Here is a 25440-nt window from a genome sequence, read left to right as displayed (position 1 = left end):
TCTCAACAAGCAAGTCCTTTTTCTTTTGCTTTCTTATGAACTGTGTGGGAAAATTAGGGTTCAATCACCAAAGAATTTACTCAATGCTTAATTACCCAAAACAGCCCTCCAAGTTCTGCTCATGTAGAGCTTTCATAAAGACATTATTTTCCCCGCACTATGGCTTTCTAAAACTTGACTTTTAAAAAATTATCCTTAAATTCTAACATAGGAGAAAGCAGTGTTTTACTGTGGTACTGGCTTCTTTCTGCAGTCTGCTGCTTTGAGCTCCTCTTACATTAATGGTGCAATGCTTAGGAAAGCCAAAGTAAGAAATCATCAGGATTAAATTACTTTGAGTATGGAACTAAATTAGAAAACTTTTCTTTCCTGAATGAGCTAATTGTTTAAATTTTCCAAAGGAAATGTTTCTATTTCTGTGAGGGAAGGGGTAAATGGGACTTCCTCTGACATAATTTTCAGTTTAAATCTGAGTTTGACAGCAAGATTTTTACCTTCATAACCAAATATTACAGCTTAACTGCATGACTTGTATAAGCTTGCTACTTGAAGTGACTCACTTACGTAGATGAAGTTATTTTTAGAGAGATAATTTGCACTGTTTAGAAGAGAGGAAAAAAAGAAGAGAGAGTCCTACTAAGAGCTAGATCCCTCATTATAGTTTACAGAGCTCATGAACCCAGCATCCAAGCAAAGGATGACTAAGCAAGGGGTCTATTGGTACTTTCAGGAATTTACAGACATGAGTCATCTGCTTATTTTCTGCAGACATATCACCAGGGTACTTTGTGAGTCAGCTGTTATTTGGAAATAGTACTTGTATTCAGCATGAATACGTTTTTGTAGTTCTTAGGTAACTAGCGTGCTGAACCAAAGCGGGCTTTTATAGTTTGCCTGGTTCAGGTGTTGATTTACAAAAGCAGTGTGTTTTTTTTGACTGTGATGCATTTTTCATGACAAATTGTAAATGTTGTCTGGCATGTATTCACGATAACACCTTTGCCACCTTGCATATCGCATGAAGGCAGATCTGATTTTGCATTAATGCGCAGATTGAGAGTCAGATTGCCCATACGACCAGGTAAAAAGAAGAATTTTCTTTACCAACCTGTGTGACTATGAGCAGAATTCGACCTTTTCTCTTCAAAGCACCTTGCTAGCATTGATTACCAATGGTATTTGCTTATTTTTCATGTGCGATAAATGCTTCACCCCAAATCCAAGGATTCTGTGCAATGTGTCAATGGACGGGCATCCACTGTGACGGAAATGAGTTCTTGCCTTCCCTTCCTACTGCCGAAATAATAGCTGGCTACCTTGAGATATGTATAACACTTTACAACTCAAGGCTATTTCCTGTTTACTGGTCTTTTAGGTGTGGTTGTGTTCCAGAATTAGGGACAGGTTTTTTTACTTGGTCTGGGTTCATCTCTCACCTTGTATTAAGGCAACACGAGGGATAGAAAAATGGGAGTTTGGTGATTTTAGGTGAAGGATACTGTTAGAAATTAAAAGCAGGTTCTCAATTTTTTCAGAACTCTACTTGCAGTTCAGGATGATACTGCTGTTGACCAGATGTGGGATGCACAATTTTAAGTCTAATCTCATTATCTGATTTAACAGTTCATAGTGCAAGTGATTCCTCAGAAATCCTATACAGATTTTAGGTAATAAAAGGAAAAAATGTTTTCTGATATATTTTGGTGATACCAGTGTTGCAAAAATATTTTATAAAAGAAAGGCCTCTCGAAACACATGGAAGCATCTCTGAAGTAATAGCAATGTCATGATAATCCTTTTAAAAAGCATTTCTAGTGCTAGATACTTTCTCTTAAGTGCAGACCTTTAGTTTTGGGTGATAGGAAGGAGACTGCAGTTGCTTGTCCTCATTATGTGGACAGAGGTTTTCAAAGGAAAGTTAAAGAAAGTTAGAAATTCTCAAGTAAAAAGTGAAGTATAAAGACTGAACTGTATAAGGACTCAAGTGTTTTGCTAAAGTTTGTTGTTCCTTCCACACAGTGATAAAGTACACAAGCATACAGAGTAGTTTTGCTTTAAGGAGCTTGTACTGAAGAAGGAAAAAAGAGACACTAGAGGAACAAAGTTTAAGCAACCAGAGCTGAAGAAGTATATTTATAACATTAAAATGGAGAGCCTGTCTCCTTGATCCATACTCTTTTCCATGGTGAAGTTCTTCAGAGATTGTGGCACACACACACCATCTGCAAGGGGAGTAGAAAGCTTGCTTGCTGATAAATGGCCTCGATACACCAATGTTTTTCAGGGTTGTTATTTAATAATCATGTTACAAAGAGGAATTTGACAGAGCAATCTTTCAATCTAACCTTTGTTACAGCAGTAACAGAACTCTGCCCATGTCATTACCACTTAAATATCTGCTGGAAGCTGCTGTGTGAGCTGAGTCACCAGGGCTCCAGGAGTTATCACGTGTACCTCAGAGACTGGGTCATGAACTGAGCAAATGCTGTCATCCACAGTGATTGCTTGTATTTTGAGACTACAGCTGAAATATCGCATTCAGTTTTGTGTACTTCACAGCTACAAACAGTTCTACTCTTAGAGCTTGGAGGGTCATTCAGGGAAGAAGGAGCTGTGATTTGGCTGATGCACATCCAAGTATTCAGACATGATTAGAAAAACTGGAAAATGAAGGGACTAGCAGGATGAAGGCACAGAATTTAGAAAAAGAAATTTTGTCTTACAATGATATTTCAGTCTATGAGCGGAGATTTCACAGGCAGTGCTCTGTGAAGTATTTAAAAGTAGAAAATATAATGCATTACCAAGTGTGCTGGAGGAGAGATACTGTCCACTTGATGATGAGTTCAGCCCTATAAATTTTTTTTTTTAAGTTCTGTTTGTAGTGATTTTGCCACCTGCTTTGGCTCCTACTTCAGCTTTTACAACCTGTTTATTAAGTCAGGAGTCTTTCCTTCTCCTTGAAAAGGACTGTGAAGTCACAAAGAGGCAACACTGAGAAGCCAGGCTTGTATGAATGAGTTATAATTTTATTAATTTATTTCATTCATTGCTACACCAATAGGAGAAATTATCTAGGATTTACAGGGAGGTACTGTTCCATTGCAGTGTTCTTTCATTGTGCAGAATTAAAGAATTGTGATTTGGAGGGCAACAAAAAGTACAGTCGTGTTACAGTTCATTATAAATGAAATCTGCACCTTTAAAAGAAATGTACATTTTTCTGTTAGTTTTGGTATTAGATTCTACATTTAATGTAAATTATTTCAGTCCTTTGTCATAGCTCAGTTTAACTGCAGATTCCTGAGGCCTCCTGCAATCGAAGGTAGACCAAAACCATCTTAAGTATAAATCTAGCAATGAAAAAGTTAATTTAAAAACCAGTTTCTGACTGTATTATTAACTGTTGCAGACTATTTTATTGTTCTTCCAGACGTAGCTCATCATGAGACAGTGATAAGCAAAGGGAAGTAAGAGGTTCTGATTTTTATTTTTAGTGATATAGTTTGGGTATTAATGACTTTGTAGTGTGTTTTTGGTTTTGTGGGGTTTTTTTTTGTCTAACAGTTGACAGCAAGTTGAGATCTTTTCCAACTCATGTGACTGAGTCTTTCTACATCCTTTTTCGAATCATTTAGCCACTTCGTCTCAGAATATCTTCATAATGCTTTTGATGACCATGGGAGCACTAAAATGAATTGGCTAAAGCAGATAAAGTTGTTCTTGAATAGAAAGTATAAACAGAACGTATTATGTGAATTTTTGAAAGGGAAAATTTCACTATAAAGGAAAATATAATGTTATTTTTTTTCTATAACAAAATAATTATGGTGTAAATTTTATGATTAGCATAGAAATACAGTAGCTAAACATTTTTTTTTAATTAGGTCATTTACAAAAATGTTGTGATAAAGCAAACTGCCCATACAGGAATATGTTGAAATCATTCGTTATAAGAAATGCGGAAGTATATTTTATAAGTGATCATCAATTTCTCCTGTTCTGTCACCTTTAAACCAATAGAAAGGAATTCTATATTCCTAGAAGAAAAAGAATAAAAAAAGAAAAAATGCAATGTTGTATTTATGTGACACTCTCTCTTTTTTCTCTTTTCTCTCTTTTCTCTTTTCTCTTTTCTCTTTTCTCTTTTCTCTTTTCTCTTTTCTCTTTTCTCTTTTCTCTTTTCTCTTTTCTCTTTTCTCTTTTCTTTTCTTTTATTTCAGTTGACCTACCCCTCTACTTTCCTCGAGACCAACCGACCCTAACGTTTCAGTCCGTCTACCACTTCACTAACAGTGGCCAGCTGTACTCCCAGGCCCAGAAGAACTACCCTTACAGCCCCCGCTGGGATGGCAATGAAATGGCCAAGAGAGCAAAGTAAGTCAGATCACTGTTTCCTGTTAAATATTCCATTTGTTACTCAGTCATGGAATCATAGAATGGTTTTGGTTGGAAAGGACCTTGAAGATAACCCTGCCCCCTGCCATGGGCAGGGACACCTCCCACTATACCAGGTTGCCCAAAGCCCTGTCCAACCTGGCCTTGAACGCTTCCAGGAAGGGGGCATCCACAACTTCCCTGGGCAACCTGTCCCAGTGTCTCCCTGCCCTCACAGTAACGAATTTCTTCCTAGTATGTAGTCTAAATCTACCCTCTTCCAGTTTAAAACTGTTACACTTCATCCTACTGCTACACTCCCTGATAAAGAATCCCTCCCAGTCTCTCCTGTAGGCCTCTTTAAGTACTGGAAGACTGCAATAAGGTCTCCCTGGAGCCTTCTCTTCTCCAGGGTAAACAACCCCAACTCTCTGTCTGGCCTCATAGGGGAGGTGCTCCCGCCCTCTGATCATCTTCGTGTCCATCTGTTAGTAGAAAATTTCATGGATTTAGCTGTACATTTCCAGCATTATAAAAGCTGAACCTGTTTTTGTTCTCATATAGTCCTAGCATTTCCTGTATATGAGTATAGACAGATATTTTATTAATCATGCTTATTACATTAGTGCCAGAGGACTGATCAAAAGAAGACTCTTTCTGCTAGGCGTTATGCAGGCACGGAGTGGTGACAATCTCTGTGCCAAGGAGATTCCAATCTAAGTAGACAAGATAGCCCCCAGCGGGAGTAATCTGCATGATAGCAGTCAGTCAAGGTAACTCCATGGTTATGTGTTGGCATCAGGGGGACCCTGAAGCGAAGCATGTGAGATAGGGGGAGCAAGGAAGAAAAACCTGAAAGATATGGAATAAGGCTGTAATAAAAAGACACGGAAGAACAGGAGGAGGCAGAGCAAACCACGAGTCCAACACAGGAGGCTGTCCTATCAGGACTTGAGAAAGTTACCTGAAAGTCTGAATATCTCTTTCTTTACTGCTTTTTCTGTTGGCTAGAAATAGAGAATCTTTGACTCTTTCCTCTGCAGTTTTTTCTGCAAGCCCTTGTTGCAGGCTGGGGAGACAGCACTTCAGTCCGAGTATCCTCCTTACTTGGGGATGACGGGTCAGCCTCCGAAGTGTGGTTCTGTTGCAAGGACAAGCTGTCGTGGGCAGTGGTGCCCCTCTTATGTACTGGCTATTATCCCTGTCTTCTAATGAAGCAAACCAAATTTTACCTGACTGGAGCAGTATGGGCTACAGCCTTGCTGCAGTATTTCAATTCTGCAAAGTGTAAAAATGTTAGAATAGCAAGAGATTTAAAGAGGGTGATTATCAGTTATTCAGGATGTAAAGGCATCAAACTGCATAATAACAAGGCATATTGTTATGGATGTTTTGAATGACAATCAGAAGATTAAATTAAATTAGCAAAGATGCATAAATAAGAGTCAAATGAAAATAGTTCAAGCTGAGTAAATCAAATGAACGGCATGGTCAGAGACTGATTGTAATTTGGAAGTGATGGAAGCAAACTACAATTGACAATCATTTGCAGATTTTATATGAATTTAAATTTTATGAAGAACATTAAGTAACATTTGATTTTGGATTTTGATGCATTGTAATAGATTTTTTTTTTGCTAGTATTTGGGTTTACTACCGTACTGTCTAGGAGACTCATTTCTTGATCAAATACGTTATTTTTTGGTGGATTTCTTTCTTTCCTCTGGCAGAATACTATGACTTTTTTGTTTAAAAAACAAGGAATAATGAAACAATAACTGGAAGCATTACTGTGGCTTTTTTTATGACTGTACTAGAAAATGCATTTCTTTTGCAGCTGGAAGCTTACAAGTACTTATGTGCTGTCTGCTAAGTGCATTCATTTATGAGTGGGTGTATACAAATGAACTTCTTTGCCCTGCACTTGAAATTTAGAAGTATTATAACAATTCTTTTAAAAAGGACTAAATGTGTACACTTACTATCACATGTACATTTTGTGAGGTTATTATGTTTGAGCCCTTGATTTAAGTTTTGCACTGGATACGTAATATGAGAAAGATGATGAGAAGAGGGGGAAGAAAGTATGCTGCAGTGTCTGAAATAACTATCATTGAGCTGCAAAGAGACAGAGAAGCTGCTCTAGTTAAAAGCGCTTTGCTTGCAGGAACAAGTAGTGATCGTGAGTAGGTACCAAAAATAAACCTGTATCAAGAGAAGTATGATGTTATGATACGTGTTAGCATATTTTAAGAAAGACTTTTTAACACAACTGAGCACCTTATGTAAACAGTGTTTAAAATACTTGCTAAGGATTCTTAGAATAGGTTAGTGTGTTTCAACACAACCGAATAATTTTTTGTTCTACTTTCTTTTTACCATAGACACATTATGGACCATGTATGTGGGAATATATGTAGATATATAGGAAAGCATTCTAATTAAATATATTGGCTCAAGCACCACATCAAAACATCCTGAAAAAAGAAAAAGAAAAGAAGAATACCTGATTCAGCCTCTAGGAGCAATGTAATTCTGCTCAGCTGAAGTAAATTTAGCCCTGGATAAATCGGAGGCAACTTGTTTTTATTTCTAAATACTATTAGGTTTTGCTTATATGTAATTTTTTTCCTCGTAGCCAAATGGTCTCCCAGGAGCTTGGCATCCTTTGAGACAAAACAGCTCTGGTTATCTTTCTGGCCCTACTGTTCTAGGGCCACCAGATCTCCCACTTGACGTTCTGGTATCTGACCAAATTCTCCACCTTTATTCTCAGACACTTAAGAATAGTTTACCCCATCTTCCTCACTGTGGCTTAAGACACCATCAAGGACAGCTTTTGCTTGCTGTTGCACCAACTAGGTTCATTAGTTATCCAGTCATGTGCTGAATGAAGTATGTATACTGCATTGCTTTTTAGGATGTAGAAGCACCACCAAGTTTGAAATAACATCTCTCAAAGATTTCCTCATCCTCATTTTTGGCAAGCCTTGCCTCTTTTTCAACACAGCCTGCTTATTCATGGGCATAAGTTCATGCCAAAGGGACTTTGATTCTGTGCCCAGCCTCCTCCCAGGGTTGTTTGGTGTGTTGTTTTGTTAGTTGTTTTTTTTTCCACACAGGTGAGTCCATCCAGTTCCTTCAACTCAGGGGCTAAACTTGAAAGTCTTGGTATCCCTGCTTATCTTTGTGGTCCCCAAGCTGAGGTAGGCATCTCTTTTGAAGTTAGGACTTAAACTTTTCCTGTAGCCTTGAGACAATCAGTAGTACCTATAAGTAGGAACAGAATTACTCCCCTGAAATACATAAATATAGAAGTAGATTGTATACGTTCACATGTAGACATATATCACCTAAATCTAAAAGGCAAATTCTCAGATTGGAGCATCAGTTTAGCAGAATCTTCCACTTACAGAGAAAAACAACTTGTGTTCTTGCTGAAGTAGTTGGACCAATTTATGCCTGCCTGATAAAGTTCAGGAAATCGAGTTTCTCTTTCTCTGTGTCCTCCTAAGCAGTTTTCAAAATCACCTGGCCCCTTGGAGGCCCACTGACTTTTATTCCTTGCTGAGAGATAGCATCTGGAAGTTGAAGCTTGCCATTGTCTTAGCCCAGGGATTGCCCTCTGGCTTGATTTAATTCTAAGGGACAAATCAAGTCCTGATTAAATAATGTAATTCCAAATGCCTCCAGATGGCTTGTTTCTCAACTAAACACAAAATTTTAACCTGTTCCTCCAGCTAGAAACAGGGAAACCAAAAATATTAAAATTTTCTTACAAGCTGCTGAGATGCTGTTTCCTCTTGGTTCACAGGTTTTGCCTCTCTTAGGTCATTTATTTATATGTTTGTGCCCCCCTGCGTCAGCAGCTTCTTCAAAAGATTTGGTCCTAAAATACAATAGCAAGCCTAAGAAAATACAGTAAATTATGGAAAGTTAGCAGCCTTGTTTGTGGTGTACGTGTGAAGTAAAACATCTCTGTGCGGTTTCCATGGGAAAGCTCTCTTGTTTTTTTGCTTAAATAGGCATTCAAGTGTACATAAATGGAGTCTTTACAGAACATGCAGACTCTAAGCCTGGGATTTTATGAGGGAATACTGTAAATAAAGCTTGTTTGTTTATACAAATTAAGTTCAGTTCTTAGATGCACTCTGGCCCAATTTCTGTCCGACCCAGCGCTGCTCTGTAGACTTAGGTTATACTTCAAGGGAGAGCAAGTCAGGACTAAGTTTACTCTTTTATCCTACGTAAATCCACCTACTCGTCATTAAAAATAGCAGGAGGATGGAAAACTAGTATCACAATGAAAAGTTGTTCCAAGGGTTCATATTCTTTTTTTCAAGGTGGCTGATTAAACTGGTTTCTGAATAACATTGTTGTCCCTGGCCATTCACCACTGTTTGCTGAATGTGGTGTTAATTTTACATATCTATCCCTCAGGGTTCTGTAAGGGTGAAAGCTTAAAAGGGCTCAAGTGCTCTCAACTGGATATTGGCTGTTGTTCTGCCATAAGGTCAAGTGCAGCTTAAGATTATATGCAAACGCTTCTTGTGCAAGCTACCTATGTATTGCCTGCATGGCTGCAGCTCCTCTTCGTGCTCAGAGTAAACTTTTATGATTATAAAGTGTCAGGCTCATGCACTGGGCCATAGCATTTTCAGGCTCATCAATACCTTTTCCTTGAATATCATCAAATTAGAAGATGTGTATCATGTGAAGACCCTAGTTGCTATTTGGTTGAAATGATTGCTCTAAGCTTTAATGTTCCCTGGTAAGGAGAGGAAATGTGTCTTTTGGTCTAATAAATGGATATTGGGCAAAAAAAAGGGGAGGGGAATAGGGGGAACAAACGTTGTGTTGCTGCTTAGACAAACTCAGTTGTAATATGTCAGACTTGCTGTTGTATTCGGTAAATTTTGAGTACCTTAGTGATTTTGTTTTTTATATTGACATTAACCAGTTTTTCAACTCATCCATATTTTGTTATCGAGTCAGAATTCCTTCACATTTTAGGCAGAATATCTCTTAGTGCTACTTTTGTATTCTACCTATGCTACCTTGAATCTCACTGTAAAGTTTACATGTAAATGTTACACCTTTTTTATATTCTTCTCTTCTTGATAGGTATAATTAAGGTGATAAAGCACGTGTTATTATTTGGTTTGTATTTCAGTATTTCTCCTGCTTATTTGTAAGAGTAAGAAGTTGTATTTTCATGTATTATGTGATTTTCATGCATGTTGGGCATCTTTAAAGAGCAGATTTCCAAAAACTAATTTATTTGCATTTGCATATACTCTCCTCACAAAGTTTTTTTTGTGGCTGTTTTTGGCTCTGTTACACGTTACCTTAAACTTTAAAAGACATTTAGGAAAAGAAGAGTAGGGAACAGAAGCAGAAAATACAGGGACCTCATCCTTCTCTGGGTGTGTGAACATGTGCAAGGCTCTGAGGATTCTTTCAGCAGTGTGGGTACAAACTAAGGGACGAGGTGCTGAGCTGGGTTGCTTGTTTAACTCTTTGATTTTCAACAGTTTCGCATCAGGAACTGAACAAAAGTAATTTGCTCGCCTGAAATCAAGTAAGGCTGACATCTTGTTGCCGCCGGTGGGCTCTTTTTCAGAACACAAAAGGGCCAATACGCTGTGACAGCCATAGCGAGAAGAAGTGTGGCGACACAGCCGTGTGAAGCTTTACGAAGAAGTTAATTTGATTTTTATAGACCATTATATCAAAACTCTTTATTTTCTGTAGGAGTGTCAGCTGATCAAAATTATACATGAAAAATAGAAGGACAAATGGAAAAAATTAAGATACTTAATGATTGCATTTTTTCTACATGCTACAGCATGTTTTGCCAGCAAACGTTAAAAACAGAATTATTTTTATTGTAGGACATAATAGGCAAAGTAGATAAAGCTTTTAATTAGAATTTTCCCAGGATTTGATTTTATTCTTACAATGTTGCTCTGCAAACACTATGGAGTACAGTGCATACATATGATAGTCGCACTTCTTGAGTCGTATTTTTTCATGTACTTTTCTTTAACTGTCTCCTTGGATAATTAAGTCTGACTCTTAAGCTATGGTATGTTAGTTTCTGACAGGTGCCTGCCAGGGATCTTCAGTGCTGTCATGCATTATGTGGATTTCAGCCAAGACAGAAGGGCCTGGGTATTTGTTTCTGGTCACTTCTCATTAAAGCTTTGACTGTGGGAAAAGAAAAACAACTATTTAAAGATGAGGCATATAGGTGCTATAGGAAGTGCATAGAAATAAAATCAGTTAGGCAACCAGTTTTTCTGTGGTTTTATATAGACATGTATATGTGTGAACTCTACATATGTGCGTTTCAATAGATAGTAAATACTCTTTCTGAAAAAAAGAATTCTCTCACATATTGACAGAAATGCACAGAGTAGGTTGGAGGAGCTGGCTTGGTAGACATGGAATATAATAGCACTTTACTAGAAGACAACTTCTTTATAGGAATTAAAGGGTAGAATTTAATGTAGGTGGTTCCTACTTAACCAGGGTTAGGTGTTGTTCTAAACATACTGTGATGGACTGTCTGATTTGTCTTCATTAAAGAACTCCATTATACATTTATCAAAGCTGCTAGATCTATATTAAAGTGGGGAATTACAGTTAAGAACTGATGCAAATAAATGTCCTCTCTTAGTTCAGAAGAAAGGGTAGAGAGAAATGCTTGAGTTTGGAAGGAGCTGAAGTTTATTAGCCCAGGTAAGTACTGTTACTTGATCAATTACAAAAGAAACAGCTAAGTATAAACAGTAGGTAAGCTCCATGGCCTTGTCTTTTGGGTAATATTTGTAATTGTTCTGTTAAACACAAAGAACAGTCATACTAAGTCAACATTAATTTAGCCCAGTATCATATGTCTATCAATAGGCAATAGCCAGTGCCTTTGAAAGACCAGGGCAGAGCATGTAGTCATATTTTCCTGGCATGTTCTATCTCTTCAAGGATTTCTATATCCAGAATTGGTGCACTTCTGTTTAATAGTCCTACCTAGCTCTCCTGTTGGATTGCTTTTTGAACCCACATCATAACATCACAAAATCCTGTAGCAAAGGATTGTACAGATAACACATGGTGTGAAGAACAAGCTTTGTTGGCTTTGTGCATCCCTACCTCCTGCTAGCTCCAATTTTTACCCTCTAGCTCTTGTATGAGACGAGCCAGCAAATAATTAATCCACTGATCACCTCTGTATCCTTTATGGTTTCACAAACCTCTTCATGTCTTGTCTGTCCCCACTTCTACTCTGCACAATCCTTCCTTCTACAGAACCTTTCCATGTTTCTGATCACCCTTCTACTGCTTCTCTATCCCTTTACTATACTTTCTGTTGTATTCTTTCTGAAATAGAGAACTGCATGTTACTCATGAGACATTCACCGTGCATTTATATGGTGACATAGTGGTGGTATCTGGTTTACTCAGAGCCTGTGTTTTTTGTCTATGTAAAATTAAGTATTTTTTCTCACATATCTGCCTTTCATGTTTGTCAATACCGACTTTTCACCTGGTATGTTATCTCCCAGCCTCTCAGTGCTATGAGAACCATCTGCAGTTCCTCATAATTGTGCCTCATTTTTCCTTCCATGACTAAACTGTTAGCATTAGCAAACTTTGCCATCTTCTTTTGCTCACTTTTGCAGATCATGTAGGAATATGTTGAACAACACAAGTCAGAACACCCATTTCTGCGCAGTTTCTCAAGTAGAAACTTTGCCCTAATAGTACTCATCATTCATTCCTATCTTCTTTTTTTCTTATCTTGACTTGCTATTTATCCACTCATGGATCTTTTCTCCTGCTGCTGTAATTCAGTTTTTTAAAATCCTTTGAAAAACCTTCCCAAATGCAGGTAGGAAACCCAAGTAGTGTGTGTGACTTGAATCTTTCTTGCCCTTGTTGTTCCGGTACCTTAAGAAAGATTTGTGAAGCATAAGCTTGACTCCTAAACAGTGTATCATATTTTTTCAAGTCCACTAATTGGAAGCTTTTTATAAATTTATGGTTTCTTACAGCAGTTTCTGCCAATTTGTAAGGTACGGACATGAGATTTACCAGTCCAGAGTTCCCTCTGTCTTCCTAGAACTGTTTTTAATTGACTTATGTGTTACCAAACTGTTTTAAGCAGGAGGTTACAAGCTATTTAAGAGTGTAACTCTCTCACACTTGAGTTTCTCTGGAACTCTGGGGTGTGAATATCATCTGGGCCTGCTGATTTGCTTGTGTGTGTTTTCTTGATTTGTTCACTACCTTTTTGGCTGACATTTCTACATGAGTCAGATCTTTCAGTACCTCCCTTGTAAAGCAGAGTTCTGCTATGGCAGCCTCTTTGAGCACCTCTGCAGTGAACTTGGATGCAAAAATTGTGTCATTTATTCTTTGTGGCTTTATTTCTTCTGAGCATTCTTTTTTTGCTTTTTCTCCAGCTCTTACTGTTTGACAAGTTTTTATTTGGAGAGCCACAGCTGATTTGTTTCTGAAATTAACTTTTGATCTGTATTACTCTGCTTTTACACATAAGTTTTAAGAGTATTCCTGTCTGGTTTGCCCATTTGGAGAGGTCTTTGACCATTTGAAAATTCCCTCTTACTTCTAATAGCAAACATACATCTTTTAAATTGCAAAGAGAAATAACTTATTTAATGTTTTATATAATCACAGATGTATGGCATCTCATCCCTTTCCTTCTGACTGGTTCATCCTAATGAATATCCAAGGAGGTTTCTTTTATGTTTGGGTATGTTGCCTTTGGCCCCAGTTGATAAGGAATCTGGCAAAGCAAAGTGGATGGCATGATGAAATCAGTACTTTCACCTTCAAGCAAACTGTTTTTCAGGAGTGCTGGTTGTCAGACTCGTTATGGATGCATCTGTGGTGTAACCCTTCATTTCTGCCTCTGAAGTACAATTAAGGGATTCAATAATCTCTTAAGTGATCATTCAAATTCTATTATTACTTCTGTGATCTCCTCTCTTCTTGAATCTCTACATCTGTCTTTCCTTACAAGCCTCACTCCTGAATGTGTTTTTACCCAGTCTTTTCTGCTTTCTCCTACTTCTTATATCATCCCTACCTCCCCACCCCGCCCCCCCCTTTAATTCATCGCATTCTTCACCCTGCCTTTTATACTTTCAAGAGGTTCCTAGTTGCATCTAGTCTGGCATTGACTCTCTCCTTCAAATCTACTAAATAATTTGCTAAATAATTGCAATAGAGTTCAGAGTGCACTTATGTAGCCTAGATAGGAGGAAATAGTAAGTGTCTTGAATAAACAGTATCTCTTTAAGAAGTTAACCTTTACCTGGAGTGGAAAAATATGGGTATGGCACTTCAGCAAATAGGAAAAGTAGAGCAGGCTTGTCACACTGTAGCTCATAGGACTGGAAATTTCCTGTGAATTAGCACTGTATTTAAAAAGACCGTATGAAGATTGAATTTTTCCATGATGGCCTTGGAATATCATTCTCATGATCCACTGGTAAGGAAGTGGAGTGACTGTGCTGTGACAGAGTTATTCCAGTGCCCCTTTCACAGACACCCGCTACCCTGGCACTGAGTAATCGCTGAGGGGAAAATGGAAGTTAAGAAAGAAGAAGCAAAATTTGCTGTTATCTAAGACCACAAGCCTTCATCTGAGTGAAGCAAGTCTATTTATGTACATTGTGGAGAAGGTGAAGGAAGTGGAGTGTTTATCTCTTGAAATGGCAAGCAGAAGGCATTGATAAAACTGTTTCAAAACGAGAGTTTCATTTTGCTATGTATGCTTTGGGACACTTAAAGTCACTGTATCTGTGCAACACACCTGTGTAAATTCCCAAACACCTATATCAGAAACCTGTGAGAGAATAAATCCCAAAATCTTGATTTCCAAATGATTCAAAGAAGATGCTTGCGTAGTTGCTGGCCTTGGTCTGTATGCACTGATTATGTCCAGTAGCTGGAATTTTTATCTGTAATTATCACTAAAGATCCATGCATTTGGGAGCATTAATATTGTTGGAACCAAAGTTATAATCTTCTGCAAAGAGATGACCCTAACTTATGCTGCTGCTTTAAAATAAACATTAATTGCCAGCCTACATAATGATCTACAGTCCTGGCTCTGCAGCAGTTCCCTAGAATTCCTTTCCTTTATATTTTGCCTTTAGTCAGGTTGTTATATTTATGGTTGTTCCGTGATTCGAACAGATTGTCAAGATTCATTTGGGCAGCAAAGTTGTCTTAATTTTTACAGCAGAGCTATGGTGAATTCTTTTATTTATAAAATCAATTGATATCATAGTTTTTTGGAACAGACACACAAATGTATAACCAAATGAAAATTTAATTTTTATTTCTGTTAGCTTCATATGGAGTAAAACCACCTGTTATTTCTGCAATCAGCAAACCTAAAAACATGTCTAAATATAGCCATTTCTTGTACCTGTGTGACTGTCACTGTGTGACTTCAGTCAGAAATGGTAATAACTCCAGCAAGAACTTCTGGAGGAAAAAGATATAGCTAGTAAAATACAGAAAACAGCTTCTGGACATGAGTGAATTTTAATGTTTAAACTTCAGCTGTGTACTTAGTTTCACTAGTTTCACTGCTACTTCTATTTCCTGTTATGGTTTTGGTGGCATGTGTTTTGTTTTGGTTGTAATTTTGGAGATGATTTTTCTGTCCTGTAATAATTTGAACTGAGCAGAAGGCAACAGTATTTCTTAAGAACTTCTATTTTGATGGCAGCCCACGGCAGACCTCCAGCTCTCTTGATGCTTGATTACTGTCCTGCCCATCAGCCTGGTGGTACAGTCCGTACCTTGTGTAGCCTGGCAGGTAGAAATGGGCATAGGAAGTTTACTAAACTCCCGCAGAAGGAAGTAGAGATAGAAATATTAGAAGAGGAGGAGAGATTATGTGCTGAATTTGCTTGGCACCCAGAAAAAAAATTGCTAGCAGTGTAATGGCACTGACTCCTTTGTACATTTGTGTGTTTAGCCAGTTACAGTAGCAGTAATTTAAGAACTGTTGTCTTGCTGTTGTAGAAACACTTCAGGTGTTTGCTTGGCATCACTGGTTTTGGAGATGTATAAAATGGAGAACTGTGTAGACATTGTGTTTCACATAAAAGCAAAATATTTGCTGTAGATAAAGCTGCCTAGTAAGGAAATTATAAACCACATCCCAAAGAGCATACCATCAAGAAGCTTAGTTTAGAAACATGAATGCGTGCCAAGTATACCGTTATGTATATTTGAAGCGATAAAGAAATCCTGGAGGTATCTTTATCATTCTGCCACAGTGCTTGGGTAAGTTATAGTGATGTCCAGATTCTAACGGTGGTTTAGGAATGCTGCTGCCTCCAAAACGCCATAATAGCCCTGATTTTCAGTAGGTCCAGAGCCTTTGCCATTTGGCGCCCGGCCATGTTGTGGGCCGGCCTGCTACAGCCTCATCCAGGCGATGCAACCAAAAGTTACAGTGCTGAGAACTATTTGTCACTTCAGTTGTCTTAATATCTTAGATCTGCAGAAGAAGCTAATTTGTTTTAACGGTCATTTTCTCCTAACAGCAGTATCATAAAATGTCTGGTGTAGAATTAATCTCCTGTTACCTCAATATTATCCCAAAGCAGGAGACTGGGTTATTCTGCTCTGCCGTGAGCGTTCGTGTATCTTTAGCCTGGTGAGTAATGCTGTGGAAGTGCCTGTGAATAGACAGACAACATGGTTCGCCCAATGGAAATATGTTTTTAATGCATGATGTATAGTAAAAACAGCAAAGAGGTTTAAATGTCTCGCATCTGAGTTTACAAGGAAAAAACTATGCCTCAAACGTTGGCATGAGGCCTACAGGCTTTCAGTAGGTTTCCAAACTTTTGAGTTCAGCCCTTGTTAAATGCAAGGCGTAGAGATGCAGGAGGAGGGTATAACCACCTGTTAAGGACCTAATGAGCACTCATATGGAATATGACCTAAATACATACCCACTGTTGAAACTGAGGTAGTAATTTATTAATTTAACTTCCTTTTGTTAATTAATACTAATCATGTTGAATTAGATAGCTGCTGACAAATGAAATTTGAAAAGAAAACAATTATATTAAAAAAAAGAAATTATTTCATCTTTGATTTTTTTCTGTTAAAAACGAACAACAAATCCTAGAGAGTTTGGAGAGTTATGGTAACACAGGAGATGAATTTTTAGGGGTTCCACGAAACAAACCAGCTGGCTGTGTCTGGGTAGTCATGGGAGGACAAATCTTCTTGTCTGGCACCCAAAAGGGATTGTTGTAGGTGTTCAGTATTTTCAAAACAAGTTTTCATTGTGTCAAAACAAGTTGCAACAGGAACACAAAAATACAATGGCATGCTACATATGTGTATATGCTCCATGCAAAAATACTTTGTACTTCAAAAAGTGAAAAATCAGGTGCATTGATAAAGCCTGGAGAAGCTCTTTTATAATTCTAATGTGGTTATGCTGTTGTAATAATTTCTGTAACAAGATTTTACTGCAAAGTGTCAGTATAATAATACTAGTCTGGGAGGAATGGGTCAAAGACCTCAAGAAGTCTCAGACTGTGCTTTACTCTGACCTACACCCTTCATAGTTCCTGTTTGCACCTAATTTAATTGGAAGAGGGGACAACATTGCTGTTCTGCCTAATTTAGGAACATCGGACATCTCTGGACTGGATTTTTTTTCTGCCAGAATTCTGTGGATTTGAAGAAACTTGTAGATGTCTTGCAGCAGTTTCTTAAGGGTGCAGAAGGAAAGAAATATGGGATGCAAAATGATGCAAATCCTAGAGTTGCAACTCCTCTAAAAGAAATAGACAGCAATTGGAGCAGATGCCTGGGATTCTCAGTTGTGTCTAATATAGCCAAAATGGGTACAATTCAGTCCTCACCTCGGTCCTGGGGTAAATAACAGCATTTGCAGAATACGAGACAAATGCATGGTTAACCAGATGGGTAACTCAGACACCAGAGGACTGCTGAGAAAGGTGACCCTATTCCAGAAGTCTTTGAAGAGTTACGTAGAACTTTCAGAGATCCCTATGACTACAGGAGCATCTGCCCAAATCAGATCTATTAACGGGGAAAAGTTGAGTAAAAGAAACCCACATTCTCCTGTATGCCTTGCCTAGACTGGGCAAAAAAGAATATATTTATCAAATGTACTAGCTGCTATGATTTTGAATACACTACAGTTGTTCTATAATTAGAGCCTAATATTTTCAGAATTAAACCATAGTCACAATAGATACTAAAATATTTTACGAGAATGAATTAGAATATTGGAATAATGGGTAGCAGTTAAGACTAAAGACTGCTCTCAGATTCAGTAGTAGGAAAAATCCAAGTACAATAACCTGAGTTTGTCTTCTGATGAGAAGGAACACAGTATGTGCGCTTTATACAGTAAGAAGTAATGAGAGCACATGTGTCTTTGTGAAAAGATCGAGATTTCAGCTCAAGGGCTTTCATTTGCCAGTAAAGAATGTGCAAGGGCAGAATATGCTGTGCTGGTAGTAGACATGCTGCTGTACAAATAAGACTGTACTTCATATGGGCCATCAGGATTACTTCTTCCCCTTCCTTTTCCTCAAATTATCTCTTGATGGAAAAGGCATTTGAAATTCCCACATCTTGAGCTAAGACACATAAAACATGTGATTGTGAATAGGGTAGCATGGATGAATTTGAGATCAGTGTGCTGAAACACTTGGTACTCTTGAACTGAGTTTAAGGGGAATCTGTTTTGTGAATGACTTAGGAAGATGATTCATCACCCCTTGATGAATGTCCTTGTGCCAGACACAGAAAGCAGAAATCTCATGGTATGGTATTTTGTATGCTTTTTTCCTTGCAGAGTTTGGATCTCTTATGTTCTGCTCCAAATTTCTCATGTGATGATTTTAGGAGAAATAGAAACACCTAGATAAATCTTACAACTTTATTTCACAATAAGCAGTAACTAGAATACCATTGTATAGGTGGTTATAGCACCAGTCAAACAAAAGCAATAGCAGAAAACAAGTACATTACAGTTTTAGAATGCTTTCACCAGAAATGTATATGAAGTGTTGTTTGATTGGAGATGACAGTTAAACAATTTAAAACCTTTGCAGATTTTCAGCATAGGAATCTGAAGGCAAAAGGTATTATCAAATGGTCAATGCAGATTTAAAAAACCCAGCACTAAGTTATACTGGAAAAAAGAATTACAGTTAGAATGAAATTTCACAAAAGCATCTGAATTCTGAGTCAAGTATGTTTTAAGCACTGCAAACCCACATGCTAAGATTTAGACATGTATGGGCTTCTGGAGACCTTGTACAAGTGATCCAATTCTACCTTCTTTTAGATACTTATAATTTGCAATAGCAAGAGTTTCTTTCCACCAGATAATAAGGTGATGGAAAGATAAGTGCTTTACTCTCAGCAGATGTCCTTGAGCATAGCACCTGAAATTCAGTGTACCGTATCAAGTGTATGTAGTGGTTAACTGCAGCGAAATGTGTTGTCTTCTAGAGTGCTGAAAAAAAATTTTCATAGAAACTCCGTAACTTGCTACCTTGAACTTGGAAAATGACCATTTGAGGAAACAAAAACAAATAGACAAAACCTAGTAGAGTACAGTAAGACACTCAGAAAAGAGTTAGACATGTGCCTGTATGCGTATGAAGATTGGCACCCATTCTAAGCTGAAAAGAAAACAACTCTTTAAACACTATTTAAGCTGAGATCTAAATCATTACGAGAGGGATGCAGAGCCATTGTACTCAACACTGTCAAGGAATATCTGTGGCCTTTGTACAAACCAGTTTCTCTGTACTTGAAGAAGCATTTTATGTGGTTCTTCAGAGCTTGGTGTAAGGTCAGTGTGACACAGACCCACTGAGAACGTGGCAGGGTAAAGCAGGAGAAAGAAGGAACGCTGTGTTTCCCAGAAAGGAGAAAGAGCATGGATCAAAATTGATTTCTGCTGTATGATACAGCCTAGAGAAACCATAGATCAAGAAGCAAAGTTAGCTTTCTTCATCTTCAGAGTGATTCAACAGGTACCCAAATTACTGAATTATTTTTAATAACAGTTATCTAGAGCTGAAAAATGTGTCTAGTGGATGTGAAAATAATAATTTCAAACCACTTCTGAAACACTTGAAAGAACCTTGTGGCAAAATGTCTGAAACAAAAAAACGAGGTATTTAATGTGAATTCCTGTGGTGTAGCACAGATCAAAGTTATTGAAGGTGTAAATTTGTGTGTATAGGGTATGAGAAATGAATCGTTTTCCAAAGTTCATGTTTACATTCATGCTTTCTCTCTGCCTGTATGTGCAGGATGCTGGAGTGTAAGCATTTCTATGAATTTAAAACTTTTATAAAAGGAGTGATACTCTGTGTGAAGGAGGCCCTTGCCATCCAGTCTGTAGCAGAGTGTCGTCCTTCAGAAAATCTTACATTTCTTTTAAAGTTATCTCATGTAAACCATTGTGACATAATATATCTATGTCATGGTCCAATTTCTGTGGAAACCTGTATAGTTTGACCTCAATGCCAGGTGGTTGATAGATGAAACTTACTCACTCAGCCAGTAATTGGTGCTTGTTCTGTTCTTCCTTACTGGTAATTTCTGCAGTGGAGAAAAAAGTCAGAATTTCCATTTCACTGGAAATTTGAATATTTTAACATACGATTTCATCCCAAACTTCAGATGAAAATAAAAATTTCTGAAAAAAATTTTGCTTGGAACACATGGGAAAAAATGCAGTTAATGTGACACTGTAATGCAATTGCTAGCAGTAGCACAATACCTCCTAGAAACAGAAATTTTAATGGTTTATCCCATCATTCTTCATGGACTGGGTCCTTTGAAGAGACTACTTCTACTGTTACGTTTGTAATTATGACTCCTGTGATGCACCAGGGCTGTGTCTGTGTGACTGGATACATCATCTCTGAGATGCTGGACCACGGATAAGCAGATTAATATCAAATTGATTATTTAGGTTCAGTTCTGCAAACCAGAACATCTCAGGTCAAGCCAAACTGAAGTACCTGATTCTTTTCCTTCCTTTCCTGATGAAAACTTGGTAGCGTTTCCATATTCACCCACGCAACTGGGTAAAAATGTAATTTTCCATTGAAAAAGTCATGTGATTAAAAAAAAAACCACCAACATTCCAGCAAGCTCTAATAATGAGTAATATATTTGCTGCCTGTTCTACTCCTTCATACATACTCAAAATAAGTCTTTTTACTTTGATACACTAACACTTGCCATTCCCACCCTAATGCAGCGTTCATTAATATCAAAGCCGTTTAACTTCCCTTCTCCCACTTCCCCATCTTTCCTCCTCAGTCCGTTACATCTGCTGTAGCTGATACAGTCCTATCAGGTATATTGTGCTTTTGGATCTCTTTACAGGGTCTTTTTTGTTTCAGTTTGGGGTGGGGAGGCAATTTATTTTTTGTGTATGTGATGGACCATAATTACCCACATGTTTTTTCCAAAATTTCCTTAATCTCAGATACCTAGGATGTGTGGGAAAGGGGCAGACATGGAGGAACATACCCTGGGTAAACATTTGGTACTACATTTGCTTCAGTCTGGACAAGACCACAAATGATAAGGGCAAACTTAAGCGTGTACTTTAAAGTATGGAAAGAAAAAAGTAGCCATTTACAAATTATGAAGTACTAATGGGATTTTTGTAATGCGTGGAACATCTCCAAGAGGTTCATATGATCTACCAGTGAAATAACATCCTCTTTGAAATAGTACTTCTGATCAGAATATAGGGAGGTGTTAGATTTAGTTTTGCGGCACAGGATACAAGCTCTGCTGCAGGAATCAGTGAAGAGAAAGGATGCTGGTGTAGATAAAGATGGTGTGGGAGGGTGTATGCGGTATCAGAAGCATTCATTCTGGAATTTACCTAACAGAAAAGTCATTGAACTATAATGCAGTAAGTGTGGTTTTAATACAAAGCACAGAAATGCTATAAAGGAGGTGTTTCAGAAAAGAAATAAAACGTAGGAAAATTCTTCTGTTTGTATTGTCTTTAATGATTAAGGGTTTTTACAATTTAGGAAGAGGAAAGTTTTAAGTAACATCTATCAAGTCAATAAGAAGAGCATGTGCATGGAAGAGTCTGTAGAGAAGCTATCAAAGGGGAAGGAAGAAGCTACTTAAAATAAGCAAGGAGAGGAAATGTAATTAAATGTTAGGACAGATAATGCAAGGAGAAATAAAAGGATGATAAATCCTGGCATTGACAATGTGCAAGTGGTACTCCTTGAGCTAGCAAAATGACATAGAGCTGACTGGGACATACATGGGCTACAATTTAAAACGTGTGCTATAAACACATAAATACAGGAGTGGCATTCAGCTGTTAAGATCAGATGACGGGCTTCCCTTCTCAGCTGGGTTATGTGTGCCTGTGTGCTAGGGGGAACAGTCACTTCTGTGGGCTTGATTATGAGGGCTGCTTTCTGAACTTTGATTCAGTAAATCAGTGTGTTCTGTAAATACACAGCACAATCTGTGTATGCTGTAGAATGTGTGTGCTGGTTTTGCTGCTTTTCTTTTCCATTTCTGGGCTCAGCTCCTCGGTCCAGAAACGCTTTTACTTTCTATTGCTCTGTTAACCTTTGGATGACATCTCATGTGTGTTTACAGCTTTCGTACAACAGCTGACTGCAACAATCTGTGAATTAATTTGCCAGGCACAACTTCACAAAGAGGGGGGAGCATTCTCTTTTGTGATCTTTTAGATGTGAGGAGGTATGATTGGTGTTCAGTGATTGCCAAAACTTCTACCTAAATTATGAAATACGTATCATGATTGTGAAGATGATCAGCCTATGTTTGCTTCAGGAGGTATGCCAGCAGAGAGACCAGTAACATAATGAACAGAGTTGCAGCTATTCTCACTTGAGATTTATTTTTTTTGGTGGGGAGAGCAGGAAGAGGTTCTCCTTGCATAGAAATTTATAAAGACCAGTGACAGGAACAGAAAACAATTATTTTATTATTACTTTTTTTAATAGAGAAAGTGAAAGTTTGGTGCAGAAAGTAGTAGTCAGAATGATGAAGCAGCTTCTAATAGAGCTTGGAAATAAAGGGTATCATTGGGACACATAAAATATGTTTAGTACATAGTTGAGTATTTCAGTGCAGTAAACTCAAAGGTGCAGATCAAATTCAATTTTTGATACTTAGATTCAGCTTATTTTACAGATTTATGAGTTACTCAACTCTTTGTAAAGATCCAAAATATACAAAGCATGTCTTAATTTATAATGTTCTGACTTTCAGAGTTCAAGAAAACGAATTCCAGTTGACCAGTGTGTTAGTATTTATTCACTACGTCTTACTTAAACTACCGCCATCGACAGTGACTCTGTATTGTGTCAAGGTTTCTGTAAGGAGACAGATAAAGAGCTTATCTCCTGCACGCATTCTGACTTCATGATTTTCCTACTCCATTGACTTGTCTGTCTTTGAGCCTTTGGTGCCGTATAAAAAACTCAACTTTTTAATCCCAGAAACATGGTGAACAACTGCATCAAAAAATCACAGTTACAAAATGCTGCAAGCAGTGGAATAGCCACACTTGTGGCTCATCTTTTACAGCCATTCAAAGGTGTATTTTCCAGTTCATCATACAGTTTAACTGTGGAGCTTTGCATTGGATAAAATATGACAGCATTACTCTTTTGGCAGTGTCAAGTTACTGATGTTCACCACAGTGAGAGATCAGTGATGAGGACACTGAAGGAAGAAGTACTGCTGGGTCTCAAAAGCTGAAGTGTATGGGTCTGTTGTATATGAAAAGCTTGTGAGAAAAACACGACCCATTTATGAGACCTAATAACAGTCTGAGCATGGTAACGTTATGCTTCTCGGTTAAAACTGGCTACATACAAGCACACACATGTACTAAGTTTCCTTGTTCCTAACTGCTCATTTTCTTTTTTTTTTCACTAGGGCATATTTCAAAACGTTTGTGCCTCAGTTCCAGGAGGCAGCGTTTGCTAATGGGAAGCTTTAGGGAGCCTCGGGCACGGAAGCGATACTGGACAGATCCTTCAGTCTGCGTGTGTCAGCCCAGAAGAAGAATGCCTGGAAATGGGTTGGACTGGTTTGATAGGTGCTTTCTTGCCTCTGAAATGGCTTTGGTAGCTTCAGTTTTTGTCAGATTTCTGAAACAAAGACCTCACGAGCATGCTTAAAACTGAATATTTGGTATTTGTCGTGTCCCTTTGCCTCTGCCACCACCATTCCTTTATATATCCACTGGATTAAATTTAAAAGGTCATGTTTTGGAGTGGTAACGCTTTCTTGTGCCAACAATGTTCTGTACATTATTCCTCGTTTCCTTGTCTTCAGATGGTGTAAATTGGATAATTTTTTTCCATGGAAATACTATGTAATCTGTATATTTAGTTAATATTTCCAGCTTATCCTAAGAATATATAAAACTGCCATATGCACCAGGAATGCTTTTTAATGGACTGTACAATGCCATATTCTGCCTTGGAGGTCTGCATCTCACCGTGGTGGTTATTCTCACAGATATGGGTATCAGTTGCACAGTTCAATTCTCAGTGCCTTTCAACTTGGTCTGATATTAATATGGCCAAGTGTTAGAGGGTGTTTTTTTTTAATATTTCAGTTGAAAGCTTGTCTTGTATGAACTGCTATGCTTTTATGCTTTGTTTTTATTTTCAGTTGTACAATTTTGGTGTTTTTCTAATGAACATCCCTTGCCATTACAAAGAAGTCCTACTTCTTTACTATCAGTGCACAAGGAACTAGTTACACAAATCAGTATAACAAAATAAAGCTCTTTCATAGACCTGTAATTTTTCCAAGTAAGATAAATACTGCTAAGAAGCAAGCTTTCAGCAGAAAGGAATGAATTATATCTTGGAAAATAGCTGATGAAATAATGTAGGGCTATAGGTATTTAGCTTAATGCTTAAGTTCAACATGTCTTCTCAGAAATAATTTTAAGTGTATGTAACTGGAAACATTACCTCCCCTAATTCTGAAATGCCAAATGCAAAATTCCATCTATCCATCCTTTCTTTCACGCTTGTGTCAGGCGCACCAGTTGGGGCTGTCACGATGTCACTTCCCAAATTAATTTGTAAATAGACCAGGGTACTTTCCAGTAAGGAATAAAATTACCAGTGTATGTTGCTTATAAATGGCATATGGAAAATATGCCCTACTTCTGCTAAATATAAGGAACTAAATGAATAGTATGCAGATGATACAGAGGCACTGGAAAACATTTAATTTTAAATTATTCGCTATAGCACCAGTGTTTGCTTACAAAGTGAAATCTCATCAAATTACTTGATTGGCAGCATTCTCCTACCCTTTCTAAAACTTGCTGGTTTGCATTAAAAATAGTTCTTTTCAAGGGAATGTCCACCTAGGAAATGTAGATGGGTTTTGAGCAGTGAAGCTTAATAATTAAAAATTATGCAAATAATTTGCCTCTAGAAACTACAGGTATTTTTAGCTAGTTTATAGGCAAAATTATCGTTTATGTTTAATACTGAAGTTCTTGACTGGAAATTAAGCTGCAGGCTTTAGTGCAGATCTACAGAGAAGGGGGCATTCTCTGTCCTGTGACCCACCTCTGTGACTCTCACTGCATTATCTTAGGGCCATAAAGAGCTCCAAAGATCTGAGCCTGGATTCCCTCGGTGGAGGCACTGCGTTAGGCTTTCACATGGAAACCAAGACCTACTGCAGATGAGGAGGATAATGGTTTCATGTGAATAGCAAAACCATAAGTGAACAACCTTAAATGACTGAAAGCACACGTTGTTCAGTCTACAGGGATGATCTGCATTTCTTCAGGTGAAAGTCAAAGCTCTGCACAGACATTGAAGAATAAATCAACTCTGTGAATGGGGTGGGAGAAGTAGGTTAATGAAAAACATATGTTCTCACAGTGTTCAGAATCTGATAGAAGCAATCTCTGGCATCTTCAAAAGGTAA

The 25440-nt window shown here is 37.9% G+C and overlaps 1 protein-coding gene across 1 annotated transcript in view; it reads left to right on the top strand.

The window, feature by feature from the left end:
- The window catches only part of BRE (brain and reproductive organ-expressed (TNFRSF1A modulator)), a gene marked incomplete at its 5' end in the record, with an annotated part of 114855 nt that extends 91382 nt beyond the window's left edge, over nt 1-23473 (top strand). Inside the window, 2 exons of the mRNA XM_010184783.1 lie at nt 4224-4377; nt 23410-23473. Of these exons, the coding sequence (XP_010183085.1) occupies nt 4224-4377; nt 23410-23473 (218 nt within the window). The remainder of the gene's footprint in view (nt 1-4223; nt 4378-23409) is intronic.
- Nucleotides 23474-25440: the final 1967 nt, after the last annotated feature.

This window comes from Mesitornis unicolor, unplaced genomic scaffold (genome assembly GCF_000695765.1).
Source record: "Mesitornis unicolor isolate BGI_N332 unplaced genomic scaffold, ASM69576v1 scaffold26365, whole genome shotgun sequence".
Lineage (NCBI taxonomy): Eukaryota > Metazoa > Chordata > Aves > Mesitornithiformes > Mesitornithidae > Mesitornis > Mesitornis unicolor.
Note: the sequence above shows the minus strand (reverse complement) of the source record. Positions and strands in the feature narration are given on the sequence as shown.